Source organism: Ursus arctos, unplaced genomic scaffold (genome assembly GCF_023065955.2).
Source record: "Ursus arctos isolate Adak ecotype North America unplaced genomic scaffold, UrsArc2.0 scaffold_4, whole genome shotgun sequence".
NCBI classification, from domain to species: domain Eukaryota; kingdom Metazoa; phylum Chordata; class Mammalia; order Carnivora; family Ursidae; genus Ursus; species Ursus arctos.
This window is the reverse complement of record NW_026623056.1, coordinates 31,664,718-31,681,445: the sequence shown is the minus strand read 5'-3', so window position 1 is coordinate 31,681,445 and position 16,728 is coordinate 31,664,718. Positions and strand designations below refer to the sequence as shown.

The following is a 16,728-nucleotide window of genomic DNA, read 5'->3' as shown; positions in this document are numbered from 1 at the left end:
GTTCCACAGCCCCCCCTGAACTGTGGCTTTTCTTCTGCATGCCAGTGCATCTCAGGTTGGGGTGGGTCTGTGGACCCTAGACTCACTGAAGTCACAAGTCCACCAAGACAACCAGACATGCCCCCCACAGTGTCTGGACACTGCTCCAGTCCAGGCCTCCAAGGAGAACATAAACCATGTTGTTCTCTAGTCTCTCTGACCTGAAAAGCTTTCCCACAGCTCCTCCACCACTTGGCAGAGTTGTAGAGTTGTCTCTTTTAAACCATGGTTTTTCTGTGCACAAGGACAGAGGAATCTGTCCCAGGTCCCTCAATACTATCCCTCCCCATTGCAGCATTGGGGATGGGGGTTCCCTTTGTTACCATATCTCTATCTCTCTTGTTGTTCTTTTGCTGTTCTGTCTTTGGTTGTTCGGTAGCTGTTCAGTCAGCCCACATTTCTTCCTCAGGAGGAATTGTTCTATTAATAGGTGTAATATTGTGGGTTCCATGGAGGAGGTGAGTTCTGAGTCTTCCTACAGAACTCTTAGGTATAGTTACTTTAATATGTCTCTCTTTAGCTTTTGTATATAGAATTAAAAGTGATTTACATACTACCATTACATTCAGAAATCTGAATTTGACTAGAAATTTACCTTTACCAATGATTTTTTTATACATTCATGTGTTTTTACATTGTTAATTAGCATCCTTTCATTTCAGCACAAAGAGCTCCCTTTAGCATTTCTTATAAAGCACATCTAGTGGTGGTGAACAACCTCAGCTTTTGTTTGGCTAAGTCTTTCACTCGTTTCTGAAGGGCAGCACTGCTGCATACAGTATTCTTGATTGGCAGGTTTTTTTCAATATTTTGAATTTATCATACCATTCAATCCAGGCCTGTAAAGTTTCTGCTGAGAAATCCACCAGTAGCCTTATGAGTTTCCTTGTATACGACGAGCATCTTTTCTCTTGCTGCTTTCAAAATTCTCATTCTTTGATTTTTGACAGTTTGATAATAATGTGTCCCAATGAAGTCCTCTCTGGGTTATATCTGTTTGGGGCCCCCTTTAGCTCCATGTACATAGATGTCCATATCTTTCTCCATATTTGGGATATTTTTAGTCATTATTTATTTAAAGAGACTTTCTGCCATCTTCTATCTTCTCCATCTTAGACTTCAATATGCATACATTGTTTTGCTTGCTAGTGTTCCATCAAGAGTCACATGCTCTACTAAGCCAGCCAGGTACCACTTTTCCTAATTTGTTTTGTTTTGTTATCCTATCAATATTAAGACTAATCAAGCTTTCCTCTTTGCTGCAGTTGCTAGAAAACTCAGAACCAAAGTTGGCAACAGGAACTGTACCTGACTTAAAGACACGCATGTTTATGTACCAACTTTTGCTTGAGTTTTACATTATGATCTTATCTTCAATTTCCTGTTATCTCAATGGTCCTTTACTATTCTCTTACACATTATAAAATGTTTTTTATAAAGCACCTCAAATCCTTTTCGAAAGGAGGTTAGAGAAATTGATAGGTAGGCAAATAAATTAAAAGGCCACTGTAACATTTAGCTTATTACTTTAAAACAACTCTCTTCTTACTTATTCTCTATTCCCACTACTACTACCCTAACCAAAGAAAACAAACAAGACCTTCTCTTAGGCTATCTTTAACGTTCAGGATTCTATATTCATATTTTCTCTCCATTTTCAAAAACACAATAGTGAAGAAAACAGAACTTACCAGATAAACAATATGCAGATCATTCTCTAAAACAAAGCCCTTCATCGCTCTTTGGAGGTCAGCAAAAATATCTAAAGTATCAGTTGGAGAAAGTGAAGAAGAAAGAGTTGCTGAACCGAGATGTGTTGGATGATACACTTTTCCTAGTTAGGGGTGGAAACAAGGAAATAATGAAACAAATGTTAAAAATAAAATAAAATATTGTCTTCTTGTATTCTGTAATTAACCTATTAGCCTCTGATAAATTTTGCCCAATGCATGGATATTTATGAGCAGATTCTATGTTAATTGTCTGATGTTGCTAAATTCACCACTGACTTACTAAAAATGAGTTCATATGCCACTTGAAAAACCAGTTTCCTTTTATAGTGTTTGAAAAGTCCATTTCCTTTTACTAAGCAGTCTTAAGTCACTAAAGATGAAAAAGTGAGTAAACTGCAACTAAGAAGTCACATTTACCTTCAGTTCCATCACTAGCTTCAGTAATTTGGATGAATTCGTTTTCCACCAGCCACATGACACAGGCCTCAATTGCTCCAAGTTGAACAGATTTTTGGTTCTTCTGAATTCCCAGCTTCCCTTCTTTCATACTTGCAGCCAAAAATGTGCAAGAAGCATAAGTCTGCATATCTTGTGATGTACTTGCTACTCCACCAACTATTATCTGATAAAGAAGGTTTGAAATTTTTTGTAACTTTTTAATAAGACATTCAGGCCCAAGTGATATAAAAGTGATTTTGTTCTCTTAAAATACTCTCAGCATCTTAGAGACTCTTAATTAACTCTTCCATCCTCACTCATCATATAGATAACATCTATACTGACAACATCAAAAATTTCCTTAAAAGTAGATACAACATTTTCTCATAAATGAAAATAAATGAATCACTACCTATCTGAAATATAGGAACTAACAACAATATTTCCCTCTGAAATATGTGGGCATACAGGAATGATAGTATTGAATATTTCCCACCATTCCCACAGGAATGGGTGTAGAAAAAGTGAAGTTAGTTGTGTCTTGTGGAAATCACCTTCCTACAACTATATTAAATATACTAATTAATTAAATGTACTAATTTTTTCCCGGCCTTCCTCCATTTAATACATATTGAAACATACCAAATCATCCTACACAGAGCTATCTTACACTTTTTAATGACCACAAAACATAGTTTTACCAAGATTTATTTAGTATTAATAGTATTTCAGTTGTTCCCAGTTTTTTCTTATTACCAATAGTGCTATAATAAACATTCCTGTACATTTAATTTGATCTAATTTCACAAATACATCCCAAGGTAAAACTCTTAACTGTGAATCTACTGGTTAAATGGCTATGTGTTTTGTTTTGGGGCTTGTTTTTTAATCTTAGTAGGTATGTCTAAGTTGCTCTCCCAAAAGAGTTTCAGCAGTATATGAGAATGCCTACTTTCTATATCCCTACCAAACCTATGTTACCAATTACTTTCTTTTTTTTTTCTTTTTCAAATGGAGAGCTAAGGGGAAGAAAAAGTATGAGTACAGGTACCAGTACCCCCAGTACCAGTACTGAAGCCAAAAGCAAGGCATCCTGTTATACGAACAGAAAACTTTTCTGGATGACACAAAACACTTAAAGGGAGGTTGGTTACCTTTGAGGACACAGAGGAAAACATTTTATTTCTCACTTTAGATCTTTCCATGGCGTTTGAAACTTCTAATCATGTCTATTTGTAATTTTATTATATTTTTTAAAAAAATATTTATCTGACAGAGAGAGTGAGAAAGCACAAGCAGGGGGAGCGGCAGAGGAGAGGAAGAAGCAGGCTCCCCACTGAGCAGGGACCTGATGCAGGACTAGATCCCGGGACCCCAAGATCGTGACCTGAGCCAAAGGCAACTGCTTAACCAACTGAGCCATCCAGGCGCCCTAATTTGATTTTATTTTAACATCATAGGTATTATCTGGATGGAAGAACTACAGTCCATTTGTCATCTTTTTAAAAAATTCAGAAAATAGGGGCACCTGGGGGCTCAGTTGGTTAAGAGTCCAACTCTTGATTTCAGCTCAGGTCATAGATAATAAAGTATATCTAAAAAATAAAAAGATTCATCCGGTATTTGGGTTTTATTTTTTTTTTTTTTTTTGCCTTTTGTAAGAAATCTTTTAATTCACATTAAAGAAATTGTCTATAGTTCTAGTAATTTGAGAGTGGAGTCTTTTGGGTTTTCCATATAGAGTATCATGTCATCTGCGAAGAGAGACAGTTTGACTTCTTCTTTGCCAATTTAAATACCTTTCATCGCTTTTTGTTGTCTGATTGCTGTTGCACGGACTTCTAGTACTATGTTGAATAATAATGGGGAGAGTGGGCATCCTTGTCGTGTTCCTGATCTTAAGGGAAAGGCTTCCAGCTTTTCCCCATTGAGAATGATATTTGCTGTAGGCTTTTCATAGATGGTTTTTATGAAATCGAGGAATGTACCCTCTATCCCTACACTCTGAAGGGTTTTAATCAGGAAAGGATGCTGTATTTTGTCAAACGCTTTTTCTGCATCTATTGAGAGGATCATATGGTTCTCAACTCTTTTCTTGTTGATATGATCTATCACAATGTTCGATTTGCGAATGTTGACCCACCCTTGCATCCCGGGGATGAATCCCACTTGGTAATGATGGATAATCCTTTTTAATGTACTGTTGGATCCTATTAGCTAAGATCTTGTTGAGAATTTTGGTGTCCATATTCATCAGGGATATCAGTCTGTAATTCTCCTTTTTGATGGCGTCTTTGCCTGGTTTGGGGATCAAGGTAATACTGGCCTCATAGAATGACTTTGGTAGTTTTCCTTCTGTTTCTACTTTTTGAAACAGCTTCAGGAGAATAGGTATTATTTCTTCTTTGTTCTTTGACTGTTTGGTAGAATTCCCCAGGGAATCCATCAGGCCCTGGACTCTTATTTTTTGGGAGTTTTCTGATCACTAATTCAATCTCTTCATGATTAATCGGTTTAGATAATCAATTTCTTCCTGTTTCAGTCTTGGTAGTGTATAGGTTTCCAGGAAGGCATCCATTTCTTCCAGGTTATTTACTTTATTGGCATATAGTCGTTGATAATAGTTTCTAATGATTGTTTCTATTTCTTTGGTGTTGGTCGTGATATCTCCCCTTTCATTCATAATTTTATTAATTTGGGTCTTTTCTCTATTCTTTTGAATAGGTCTGGCCAGTGGCTTATCGATCTTATTTATTCTTTCAAAGAACGAACTTCTAGTTCTGTTGATCTGCTCTACTGTGCTCCTGGTTTCTAATTCACTGATCTCTGCTCTAATCTTGATTACCTGCCTTCTCGTGCTGGGTTAGGCCTGTTCTTCTGTTCCAGCTCCAGCTTCTTGAAGTGAGAATATAAAACCTGCATTTTAGATTTTTCTATTCTTTGAGTGAGGCTTGGATGGCTATGTATTTTCCCCTTAGGACTGCCTTTGCAGTATCCCATAGGTTTTGGACCATTGTGTTTTCATTCTCGTTGGTCTCCATGAATTGTTTAAATTGATTTTTTATTTCCTCTTTTAGCGAATCATTCCTGAGCAAGATGGTTCTTAGTCTCCAAGTGTTTGAGTTTCTTCCAAATTTTTACTTGTGGTTGAGTTCCAATTTCAAAGCGTTGTGGTCTGAGAATATGCAGGGAATAATTTCAGTCTTTTGGTATCAGTTGAGACCTGTTTTGTGTCCCAGAACATGGTCTATTCTGGAGAAAGTTCCATGTGCATTCAAAAAGAATGAGTATTCTGTTGTTCTGGGGTGTAGTGTTCTGTATATATCTATGAGGTCCATCTGGTCCAGTATGTCATTCAAAGCTCTTGTTTCTTTGTTGATTTTCTGGTTAGCTGATCTGTCTATTGCTGAGAGCGGAGTGTTGAGGTCCCCTACTATCAACATATTATTATCTATATGTCTCTTTATTCTGGTTAAGCATTGGCTTGTGTATCTAGCTGCTCTCCTGTTGGGGGCATAGATATTTATAATTGTCATATCCACTTGTTGGATATATCCTTTAAGAATAATAGAGTGTCCTTCTGTATCTCTAACTACAGTCTTTAGTTTAAAATCGAATCAGTCTGATATGAGAAATGCTACCCCAACTTTCTTTTGAGGTCCACTGGCATGAAAAATGGTTTTCCATCCCTTCACTTTCAGTCTGGATGTATCTTTATGTTCAAAATGAGTCTCTTGTAGACAGCAAATGGATGGGTCATGTCTTTTTATCCAATCTGCAACCCTGTGGTGTTTTATGGGAGCATTTAGGCCATTCACATTGAGAGTGATTATTCAGAGGTATCATTTCAATGATGTCATGTTGCCTGTGAAATATTTGTTTCTATAGATTGTAAATTTCTGTTCTGTATCACTCTTGGGGCCTTTTTACTTTTATAGAACCCCCCCTTAATATCTCCTATAGGGCTGGTTTGGTGGTTAAGAATTCAGTCAGTTTCTGCCGATCCTGGAAGGTCCATATTTCTCCATCAATTCTGAATGACAGCCTTGCTGGATAAAGGATCCTTGGCTGCATGTTATTCTCAGATAGAGCTTTGAAAATACCCTGCCAACCCTTCCTAGCCTGCCAGGTCTCTGTAGACAGGTCTGATGTTATTCTGATATTTTTCCCTCTGTACATAAGGAATTTCTTCACCCTGGCTGCTTTCAATACTGTGTCCTTGGATCTATTATTTGTGAATTGTACCATGACATGAGATGGTGTAAGTCTGCTCTCATTGACTTTGGGAGGGGTCCTCTCTGCCTCTTGGACACGAATGCTTGTTTCCTTTGCCAGATTGGGGAAGTTCTCAGCTACAATTTGTTCAAATAGCTCTTCTACACCTCTCTCTTTCTCCACCCCCTCAGGGATGCCGATGATTCTGACATTTGAACGTTTCATCGAGTCAGTAATCTCCCTGATCTACATTCTTGAGATTGGATTTTTTTGAGTCAAGTTTCTGTTTTAACTTTCTCTTCTACCATCCCATCCTCCAATTCACTAATTCATTCTTCTGCCTCATTTACCCTGGCCATCAGAGCGTCTAGTTTAGACTGCAATTGATTCATAGCATTTTTAAATTCTACCAGATTCGCTCTCATTTCTGCCCTTAGAGATTCTATATTCTCGTTAATATTTTCGTTAATATTTTTTCCAAGTCTACACATCACCTTGACCATTGTTACTCTGAACTCCATTTCTGACAATTTGGCTATATCCATATCCATCATTTCTGTGGCAGAGGCCACAGTCTCGGTCTTCTTTCTTTGCTGAGGGTTTCTCCTCCTCGTCATTCTGATAAGGAGAGTTTGCGGGGTACACAGAGCCCAAATTGTTGACCAGGAGCCAGGCAGTGTGCACTTATCTTATAGGGACCTTAGGGATGTGGGCTTCTTGATTTTTCAGCCTGCCTTCTGGGGGAGGACCTGCCGTGCTGATACTTAGGCAACCCTGTTTGGGTAGAGTCACCTTGTCCCCTGTGAGGGGGGATGGGGATGGGCACAATGTGAACCGGTATTTCCGGGCTTTTGTTCTCTGGCAACTTTCCCTGGTGGTTTTCTGTGGCTCTTCTGAGAGTCAGAGCAGCAGTAGACCCATCCTAGCCTCTGTCTCAGAACAGAGAGAGTGCAGTCCACTCTCCTCTGAGCTCTCTTGGCCACTTTAACTCTGTTTCCGTCAGTGCTGCTAAAAACCCCACAGCGTCCTGGGTTGTGCGCCCCACAGCCACTCTCCCAATCCTCGCTCCCAGGGCCGGCACGTCTCTGTCCTTTGTGCTTCTAACACCACCAGCCACTCCCAGTTCCCACACTCGCTCCCGAGCTCCCTGTTTCAGTGTGGTTCGCACACACTGTGGAGCGCCGGTTTTCAGTCAGGTCACGCGCAATCCTGAGCTCCTTGTTTTAGTCTAGTTTCAGTCTAATTCGAGTGTGCGCTCCCGGAGCTCCGGTTTTCAGTCTGGTCGCAGGCGCGTTCCCAGGCTCATGGTCTCAGTCTGCTTTCTCATGGGTGTTGGTCCACGAGTCCAGCCCGCTCCCCAGTGCAGGTGGCTACTGCCTCCCAGCGCCCAAGTGCAGCGGCTCCCTCCGCCTTCCGTTTATCTTCTGATATCTGTGCACAGACTCACAGTTCCCCACTTCGTATCTCAATACTCAGCGCTAGAGATGTTCGTTTGTAGAGATCCAGATGTATCTTCCTGCATCTCAGGCTGATTCCGTGGGTGTACAGGATGGTCTGGTAGATATCCAGCTCGACTCAGTGGTCCCCTACTCCTCTGCCATCTTTTTCCGCCTCTGGCATTTGGGTTTTAATTCACTGTTTTGAAATGTACTGATATAGCACTAATTGTATTAAATTCCAGGAAATAAATGGAAGAGATTCAGACTTGGGGAGACTATAAACAATTTCATAAGGAAACATAAAGCTCGGGGCGGCTGGGTGGCTCAGTCGTTAAGCATCTGCCTTTGGCTCAGGTCATGATCCCAGGGTCCTGGGATCAAGCCCCGCATCAGGCTCTCTGCTCAGTGGAAAGACTGCTTCTCCCTCTCCCACTCCCCCTGCTTGTGTTCCCTCTCTCACCATCTCTCTGTCAAATAAATAAATAAAATCTTAAAAAAACAAAACACAAAGTTAAGATTTTTCTTCACATATTTAAGTTTTACCATCATATTATAAGCACAAAAGAGCAAATGGTAATTTAGTGAACTCTTTCTTACCTCCAGAATAGCTCTTATCATGCTCGCAGTTACTTCTTCTCCTTCCTGTCTTCGCAAACAGCTACGAACAGGTTTTAGAGATCCCTGAAGTAGAGCTATGCCTTTTGATTTTTCAGAGTTCTTACAAACTAAGATACTTTCACCTATAACCAAAAAACCATACATTTGCAAAATCACAACATATTTCCTTAAGATACCTGCCAAAGAGAATTTCAACTGTCTTGTTTAAAAAGAAGATAATAGATGATAGCAGTTACTACGGTCATAGAATTATTGCTGATGTTTTCATTTCCTGAACTTTGGATTGAAGGGGATCAGAATATGCCACACCAAAACATGCCACTTTGGCATAAGGATTATTTTGACCCGAAGGCACTTAGAAAGCAGAAAGAGCTCTTTGCCCTCACCTTGCTTGCCTGGAAGCAAGACATAAATTTCTCTTTGTGAAAATGTTCCCCTTATCACTTACCTCTGAACAGAAAGTGAGCGCTGAGATGGGTCTGCATAAACCTTTCTAAATAATCCTTAACTGATTAATTGAACACTACATCTGAAACTAATGATGTACTATTTGTTGGCTAATTGAATTTAAATAATAAAAAAAAAAAGATAGGGGTGCCTAGGTGGCTCAGTCCTTAAGCGTCTGCCTTCGGCTCAGGGCATGATCCCAGTGTTCTGGGATCGAGCCCCGCATCAGGCTCCTCTGGTGGGAGCCTGCTTCTTCCTCTCCCACTCCCCCTGCTTGTGTTTGTTCCCTCTCTCGCTGGCTGTCTCTCTCTCAAATGAATAAATAAAATCTTAAAAAAATAATAATAATCTGTAACTTCCATTAGTTTCCAGTACGTATTTACCTTCCCACAATTTACCACCCCTAGAAGCCCAAATCCCTTTTCATTTGCCTTGTCACTTCTCAATGCTATCACCTTTTGTTAAAAGGGTATAAAGTCCCGGGGCGCCTGGGTGGCACAGTTGTTAAGCGTCTGCCTTCGGCTCAGGGCGTGATCCCGGCGTTATGGGATCGAGCCCCACATCAGGCTCTTCCGCTATGAGCCTGCTTCTTCCTCTCCCACTCCCCCTGCTTGTGTTCCGTCTCTCACTGGCTGTCTCTCTCTGTCAAATAAATAAATAAAATCTTTAAAAAAAAAGAAAAGGGTATAAATTCCCTAACATCTAACTGGTTCTTTGAATCTTCAGTTTTTCTATAAAGGCTTCTGTGTATGTAAAAAAATGAAAATATCAATATCAAATAAAATAAAATAAATAAATAAAATAAAAGTACTGGAAGGTTCCAGAAATTCCACAGAAAGATTAAAGTATCTTCTAAATAAAACACCATTGGCTGTCTAGGAAATACTAAGATCATTTATAAAATGCAATGTTACAAAGATGCTACACAATCCAAAAAGCATGACCAAGTGTGCATATCTTTGTAATTGATATAAAACACTGTATTCACACATTCCCCACTTGTTGGAAGTTCTGAGCAAGCCATATGCCATCCTGAAATGGAGCATTATACAAAGTCAAAATCTCAGAAGTTTCCAAGACCTCGAAAACAAGGTTATTGTGGCATATTTTAGTTTTGTTTAAATGCTTGATAATATGGCCAGGGCACCAACCTTCACATTATTCTTCCCCATGAGAAAGAGAAGCACAAGCTAAGAATGTAGCAAGGCAAATAAAACCTCCTTAGCTTCTGCATTACCTTAAAGACCCTCTAACCCTAAAAGAAAAGCAGCTGTGTAAGATGAACTTGTACTTCACTCTCCAGAGCTGTGAGTCTACTAAGAAATCAGAGTTGAGGAAAGGGCAGAGGGAAGCAAGTAAGAATAGGGAGTGTTTTAGTCTCTTCCCCCAACGTTCTTTAAACACGTATAACCTACATATTTTATAGGTAAAGTAAGAGACAGAAGCAGAAAAAAACTTCTTTGATGCCTATAATAGGGGAAATCCAATGAGATGGAAGTTTTTTTAATCATTAGAATTTTTAGAGCTTAAAAGAGAGGCAGCCCAATGACCCTTCAGGGATTACAGACAGAGGAGTCATTTTTTACTGGGGCTGAGACAGCCAGCCATTCTTCCACTTTTCCTTTAATAAAACCGCTACATGTTAGTTGGGTATATGGCCTCCCTTGCAGTTGAGGAACATAACTGTGTGGTAAGTTCTGGCTGACTGTACGTGAGGAGAAATATTTCGTGCAACTTCCAGGAAGTGCCCTTAAACGGTAGGCTGTGCCCTTTACTTCCTCATCTCCCTTTCCTGATGGTCGAAATGAAGTTGTGATGACAAAGTCAAGTCATTTTAAAAGTCACTTCCTCGGATACTATCCAGCTTTTTGTGCCCAGAATATCCCACTTATTTCCCATTAAGACTTTCCCTTTTCTCCTAGATATTCTAATTTCTCTTCCAGCAGCCACAGAATTGTCTGTTTATTTTTACATATATACTATTTAACATATAATATAATATTGGAGTCAATAAACTACATCCCAGAGAAAATGGAATGACAGAGAATGTTCCTCTGAAATTTCTTTAATATAAGAAGACTCACAAAAATTTCGTCACACCCAGAATAGTATGCCAGGTTAGAAATGGTATTTTGCCACTATCTTGATTATTTAATTAAACAAACCTCTTCTTCACCGCTTAAGACAAAACTTCTGTCTGGTTTGTGGTAAGGTTATCATTACTTGTTGACACGAGAAACTAAAAAGGTGTTTTCAGAATCAGCACCAATTTAGACAGAAGGTGGTATGTAAAGTTCCTATTCCCAAACTGTGAGAGTACTTCCCAGGTCTCAGCATCCTTATTTGAAATCTTAGGTCAATCACCTAAGCAGAACTAAAATCCGTGAAAATGACTCCCTTCATTAGAACTAAACAGATTATACTGAAAATCAAAAACCATCTTCTAGCTAATGTGGTAAGTCATTTTGACTAGAATACTGAATCATTTCACTGTATATAATGCAAAATAAAATGTTAATTCTACATTAGTAGAAAATCAATGGTTGATGATATATGCAAATTATAACTTACATTCACTGTAAATATTAATAAATCAAAACATGACATAAATACTTTGGATAACAAAGAAATGCAGCATAAGAAATGAGTTGCCAAGCACTAGTCAAATTTCAAGTAGACTGACAGTCTTTCATCAATGCGATTACAATTAAATTCAAACTCACTTACCTACTGTGTCTACCCCTTTCCTGCCAGCACGACCAACCATCTGCTTATAAGTAAGAATATCTAGAGGTTGACCACTGAAAATAGGAGTCCGAATAATTACACGACGTGCTGGTAGATTCACCCCAGATGAAAGAGTAGAAGTTGCTGCCAAAACCCGAATCTGACCTTGACGGAAGGCTCCTTCAATGATATCCCTCTCTTCAAAAGTAAGACCTAATGAAAGGAAGTTATAATAATATATATTTACTAATGAATATGTGAATTAATGAATATAACAAAAACACTGTACTTGGTCACTTACAAGTGGATCTGGGAATCTACTACAAGCCTCTAAAGATTTTTTCAAGGTATTATTATGACTATAAACAAAGAAGCCACCATGGTCTCTCTTTTTAAGAGTATAATCTGCCACCCCTAATATAATTTATCTCATCTTCCAGACCAGGGGTTGGCAAACTTTTTCTGTAAATATTTTAGGCTTTGCAGGACAGATGGTCTCTGTTTCAACTACTCAACCCTACCACTGTTACATGAAAGCAGCCACAGAACAAACAGGCATGATTGTGTTCTAATACAACTTTATTTACAAAAATAGATGGTGTGCTGGATTTGACCAGCAGACTATAGTTTGTTGACTCTTGTTCTAGACAATGAAGTCGCTAAGGGTAGAGCTATGGCTATGCATCATTCTATCATCAGGGCCGATCCAACACAGTGGTCAGGCAGTTTTGACATAAATAAATGCTGAAGAATAAATACACGAGTAAATGAAAGACAGCATAAAGAATATATACTTACCTGGCTTATTTTTTATTTTATTTAAAAAATCAAAAGGACTGAGTTTGTAATTTAGGTGATGGGTCATTTTATTAGTATGCATCATAAATTATATACAATAAAAATATTTTTCTGTATGTTTCTATACATACACATACATTTTAAAATGTATTCATGCATACATAATAAAAATTTTAAATAAATTGAAAGGTTAAGTTCCTAATTTTAGAAACTATATATTTTTTTCTTTTCAAATTTTTATTTAAATTATAATTAACATATAGTGTAATATTGGTTTCAGGAGAATTTAGTGATTCATCACCCACATACCACACCCAGTGCTCATAACAAATGCCCTCCATAATACCCCTACCCATCTAGCCCATCCCCCACCCACCTCCCTCTCAACCCTCAGTTTGTTCTCTACAGCTAAGAGTATCTTCTGGTTTCTTCCCTCTTTTTTTCTTTTTTCCCTTTCCCCTATGTTCATCTGTTTTGTTTCTTAAATTTCACATGAGTGAAATCATACAGTATTTGTATTTCTCTGACTTATTTTGCTTAGTGTAATACCCTCTACCTCCATCCACATCATTGCAAATGGCAAGAGTTCATTCTTTTTGATGGCTGAGTAATATTTCAGTGTGTGTGTGTGTGTGTGTGTGTGTGTGTGTGTGTGTTATCTATTCATCAGCTGATGGACATTTGAGCTCTCTCTATAGTTTGGCTGTTGTTGATAATGCTGCCATATACATCAGGGTGCACGTACCCCTTCAAATCTGTATTTTTGTATCTTTTGGGTATCCTTTGCACCTAGCAGTGCAATTGCTGGGTTGTAGGGCAGTTCCATTTTTAACTTTTTGAGGAACCTCCATACTTGTTTTCCAGAAGGGCTGCTCCAGTTTGCATTCCCACCAACAATGCAAGGATTCTCTGAATCCTTGCCAACATCTGTTGTTTCCTGTGTTGTTAGTTTTAGCCATTCTGATAGGTGTGAGATGGTATCTCACTGTGGTTTTGATTTGTATTTCCCTGATGATGAGTGATGTTGAGCATCTTTTCATGTGTCTGTTAGCCACCTGGATGTCTTCTTTGGAAAAATGTTCATGTCTCTGCCCATTTCTTAACTGGATTATTTTTGGGGGGTGGTGTTGAGTTGGATAAGTTTTTTAGATTTTGGATACTAATCCTTTATCAGATACGTCATTTGCAAATATCTTCTCCCATTCCAAAGGTTGCCTTTTAGTTTTGTTGATTGCTTCCTTCGCTATACAGAAGCTCTTTATCTTGATGAAGTCCCAATAATTCATTTTTGCTTTTGTTTCCCTTGCCTCCAGAGACATGTCTAGTAAGAAGTTGCTACAGCCGAGATCAAAGAGGTTACTGCCTATGTTCTCCTCTAGGATTTTGATGGCATTCTGTCTCACATTTAGGTCTTTCACCCATTTTGAATTTATTTTTGTATATTGTGCAAGAAACTGGTCCAGAAGAAACTATATATTCCTAACCATACCCTTAGCACATATGATCATGGACAGACCACTCCCCAAGAGAAGTTATTTAATTTAGTGACTGCATAATCCTTGCAATTTTGACAACCAAATGATTTTTAAACACTCCTAGCCCTCTCAAAATACAATAGGATAATTTCTAAAATTATTTTGATTTTGATATATTTGTAAGAATGTTTCAATACTCCGTAAGACAAAAGAGAACACTCAGAGTAGCATAAAATTAGGGGAGCAAGTACTTCTCTAACCTAAATTTTAAGGAAACAAAGTGTAGTAAGGTAATAATTTTAGAATTCATTTCCCCAATGATACAAAAAAGCCTTCATCTAGTGTGTGTATATGTGTGTGTGTGTGTATATATATAAAATACAGATAAGTAAACTAAATGTGTTTTATTCTTGTTTAATCTTAATCGCACACTTCTTAAAATGAAATCTAAAAGTGGTGTGGTTGACAAGAAATCAAATGCACACAAATACAGAAATGAAGAAATTATGAGGATTTTTGGAGGGGATTTCATAATAACAGATTATAAATATGGATACCTGCATGATGAAATGCTACCCCCCATGGTATAGTTTTTTGTAATACAGAGTCGAGTCCTGAAGGCGAACGTTTTAACTGATCCATCACTTCTAGGAGACCCTTTTGTTCCAGTATCACAGGCGGAAGTTCAGATGATCTTACCAATCCTGTCACAGAAAAAACATCAACACCGTTCACCTCTGGCTGGACCTCTTTATGTGCTATCTGCCTAAGTCATAACAGAGCTAAATATTAGGGCAGTAGTTCTAAACATATTATTTATAATAATTAGTAGTACTTTTTTAAAAATACTTATGCCGGCTCTTATTCCTAGACATTGTAATGCAACCTGGATACAAGTAATTTTAAAATCTCCCCAGATGATTCTAACGTGCACCAAAGTTTAGGAAGCACTATGTTAGGGTAAGACCAAGCCCACAAGAGGTGATCAAAGGACGCAGCTGAAGAAGGAAGGGATTATAGATACTACCATTCAGAGCTTAAAAATCAAAATCCTTGTTCAAAGTGTGTCCCACCAGCCAGCAGTGTCAGAACCACCCAGGAGCCTATTTCTATGTGACAATTTTTCCAGCCTCTTTACCACCCATGTGGTAATTAATCACCCATTACCTTTTGTTTTTGCCTCTCTGTGTAAACTGTTCCCCTACTAAGTAAGACCTCAACTTTCTTAGATGCAGGAACTGTGTTTTCTTTAAAGAATTTCCCAAACTTTTGGATTTCTGAACTAATAAGCCTCTGATAAGATATATTTTTAACATACCTTATATATTTTAAAAAATATTTTAGGTAAACTTTTCTTAAAATTTTAAGGACCCACAGAGGTTACCAACGTTTTATTATGCTAAGGATATTTTAAAAATTTTTTAAAACTACCATTGATCAACACCTTTATTTCAAAAGGAAAGTCATTTTAACATTAAAAAAATTAGTAGGGATAATTTCAGAATTTCAACTTCAGCTTTTCAAAAAATGCACTGTCTTATCTTTATTTTTCTGTTGAAAATTTCATCATAGCCCAGACTAGTCCAAGCACTAGGATTTGGGAACCCTTGCTATAAATCTCAAGCAAAGAAGATAATAATAATGTTTTTGGTTATTAAAGGAATTTAAGTTATTATGGTACAAAGTAAGGAATATAAATGGCACAGTATAGAAAACATCAATTAGGAGAGAAATAAAAGAGATATTATAATGTTGGGCCAGAGCCTATCAAATATAAACTTCAAGCAAAGTTTACTTATTGGAGCTAAGCTTGAGGTATCTATCACCTGTCCTCAGGATTCCAATGAAATCATAAAATATCCTAATATTCTGTGACCAGAACTGGTTGGTTTCCGTCTTCCCTACTCTTGTCTTGGACCCCAAGGGACCATAGGCTAGTAAAAGTGGTGAGGGAACAGTGCTCATCCTAGAATCAGTAAAATATATACTAATGGTTATACCCATACACCAAATCACTACACAGCGATAAAAAACAAATTGATAAACTTAACAACCTGGGTGAATCTTAAAAATACCATACTGAAAGAAGCCAAACCTACAACACACGTACATACTATATGACTTCATTTATATGAAATTCTTAGGAAAGGCACAATTAATCTAAAGTAACAGAAAGCAGATCAGTTGCATGGGGCTCAGATTAGAGAGGAGATTAATAGCTAAAGAGCAAAGACTACATTTTAGGGTGATAGAAATGTTCTGTAGGTTCATTATAGTGGCAGTTAAAGTGTATACTTTTGTTAAAATTCATTAAAGTATACACTTTAAATGGTACATTTTATTATATACAAATTATACCTCAATAAAGCTGATTTTAAAATACATGTGTTTATATACATACATATGAATATGTGTGTGATTCTTTTTTAGAATTTGGAAATATAAAGAGAGATGTGTCTGATTTCTTCAGAAAAAATGTGTATATGTGAAGTTTTATATATAATTTAGGGGATTCAAAGATCAATCTCTCAAAGCTCATGGATCCTAGATGAAGAATCTTAGTATGTACCTGTATAAATCCAGTATTTTAAAAATCTTAAGGTTAGCCTGAGTGTATATATACATTGTCTATAATGAGGATAAGGAGAGGATTAGTCACAAAAGCACAGTTTTGTAAAGGAGTGTCCAGCGGGCAGGTGGTGCAGTGATAGAAAAGAGCCACGCTTTATTTATATAATCATTAACATTACTTTCAAACAAATGTACTGAGTATACAGGCTTTCATTTCCATCAGTAACT

The 16,728-nt window shown here is 37.7% G+C and overlaps 1 protein-coding gene across 1 annotated transcript in view; it reads right to left on the bottom strand.

The window, feature by feature from the left end:
- The window catches only part of POLQ (DNA polymerase theta), a 120,153-nt gene that overhangs the window by 91,219 nt on the left and 12,206 nt on the right, over positions 1-16,728 (bottom strand). Inside the window, exons 8-12 of the mRNA XM_026494458.4 lie at positions 14,487-14,633; positions 11,657-11,869; positions 8,462-8,604; positions 2,190-2,394; positions 1,731-1,873 (exon numbers count right to left, since the gene is read on the bottom strand). Of these exons, the coding sequence (XP_026350243.2) occupies positions 1,731-1,873; positions 2,190-2,394; positions 8,462-8,604; positions 11,657-11,869; positions 14,487-14,633 (851 nt within the window). The remainder of the gene's footprint in view (positions 1-1,730; positions 1,874-2,189; positions 2,395-8,461; positions 8,605-11,656; positions 11,870-14,486; positions 14,634-16,728) is intronic.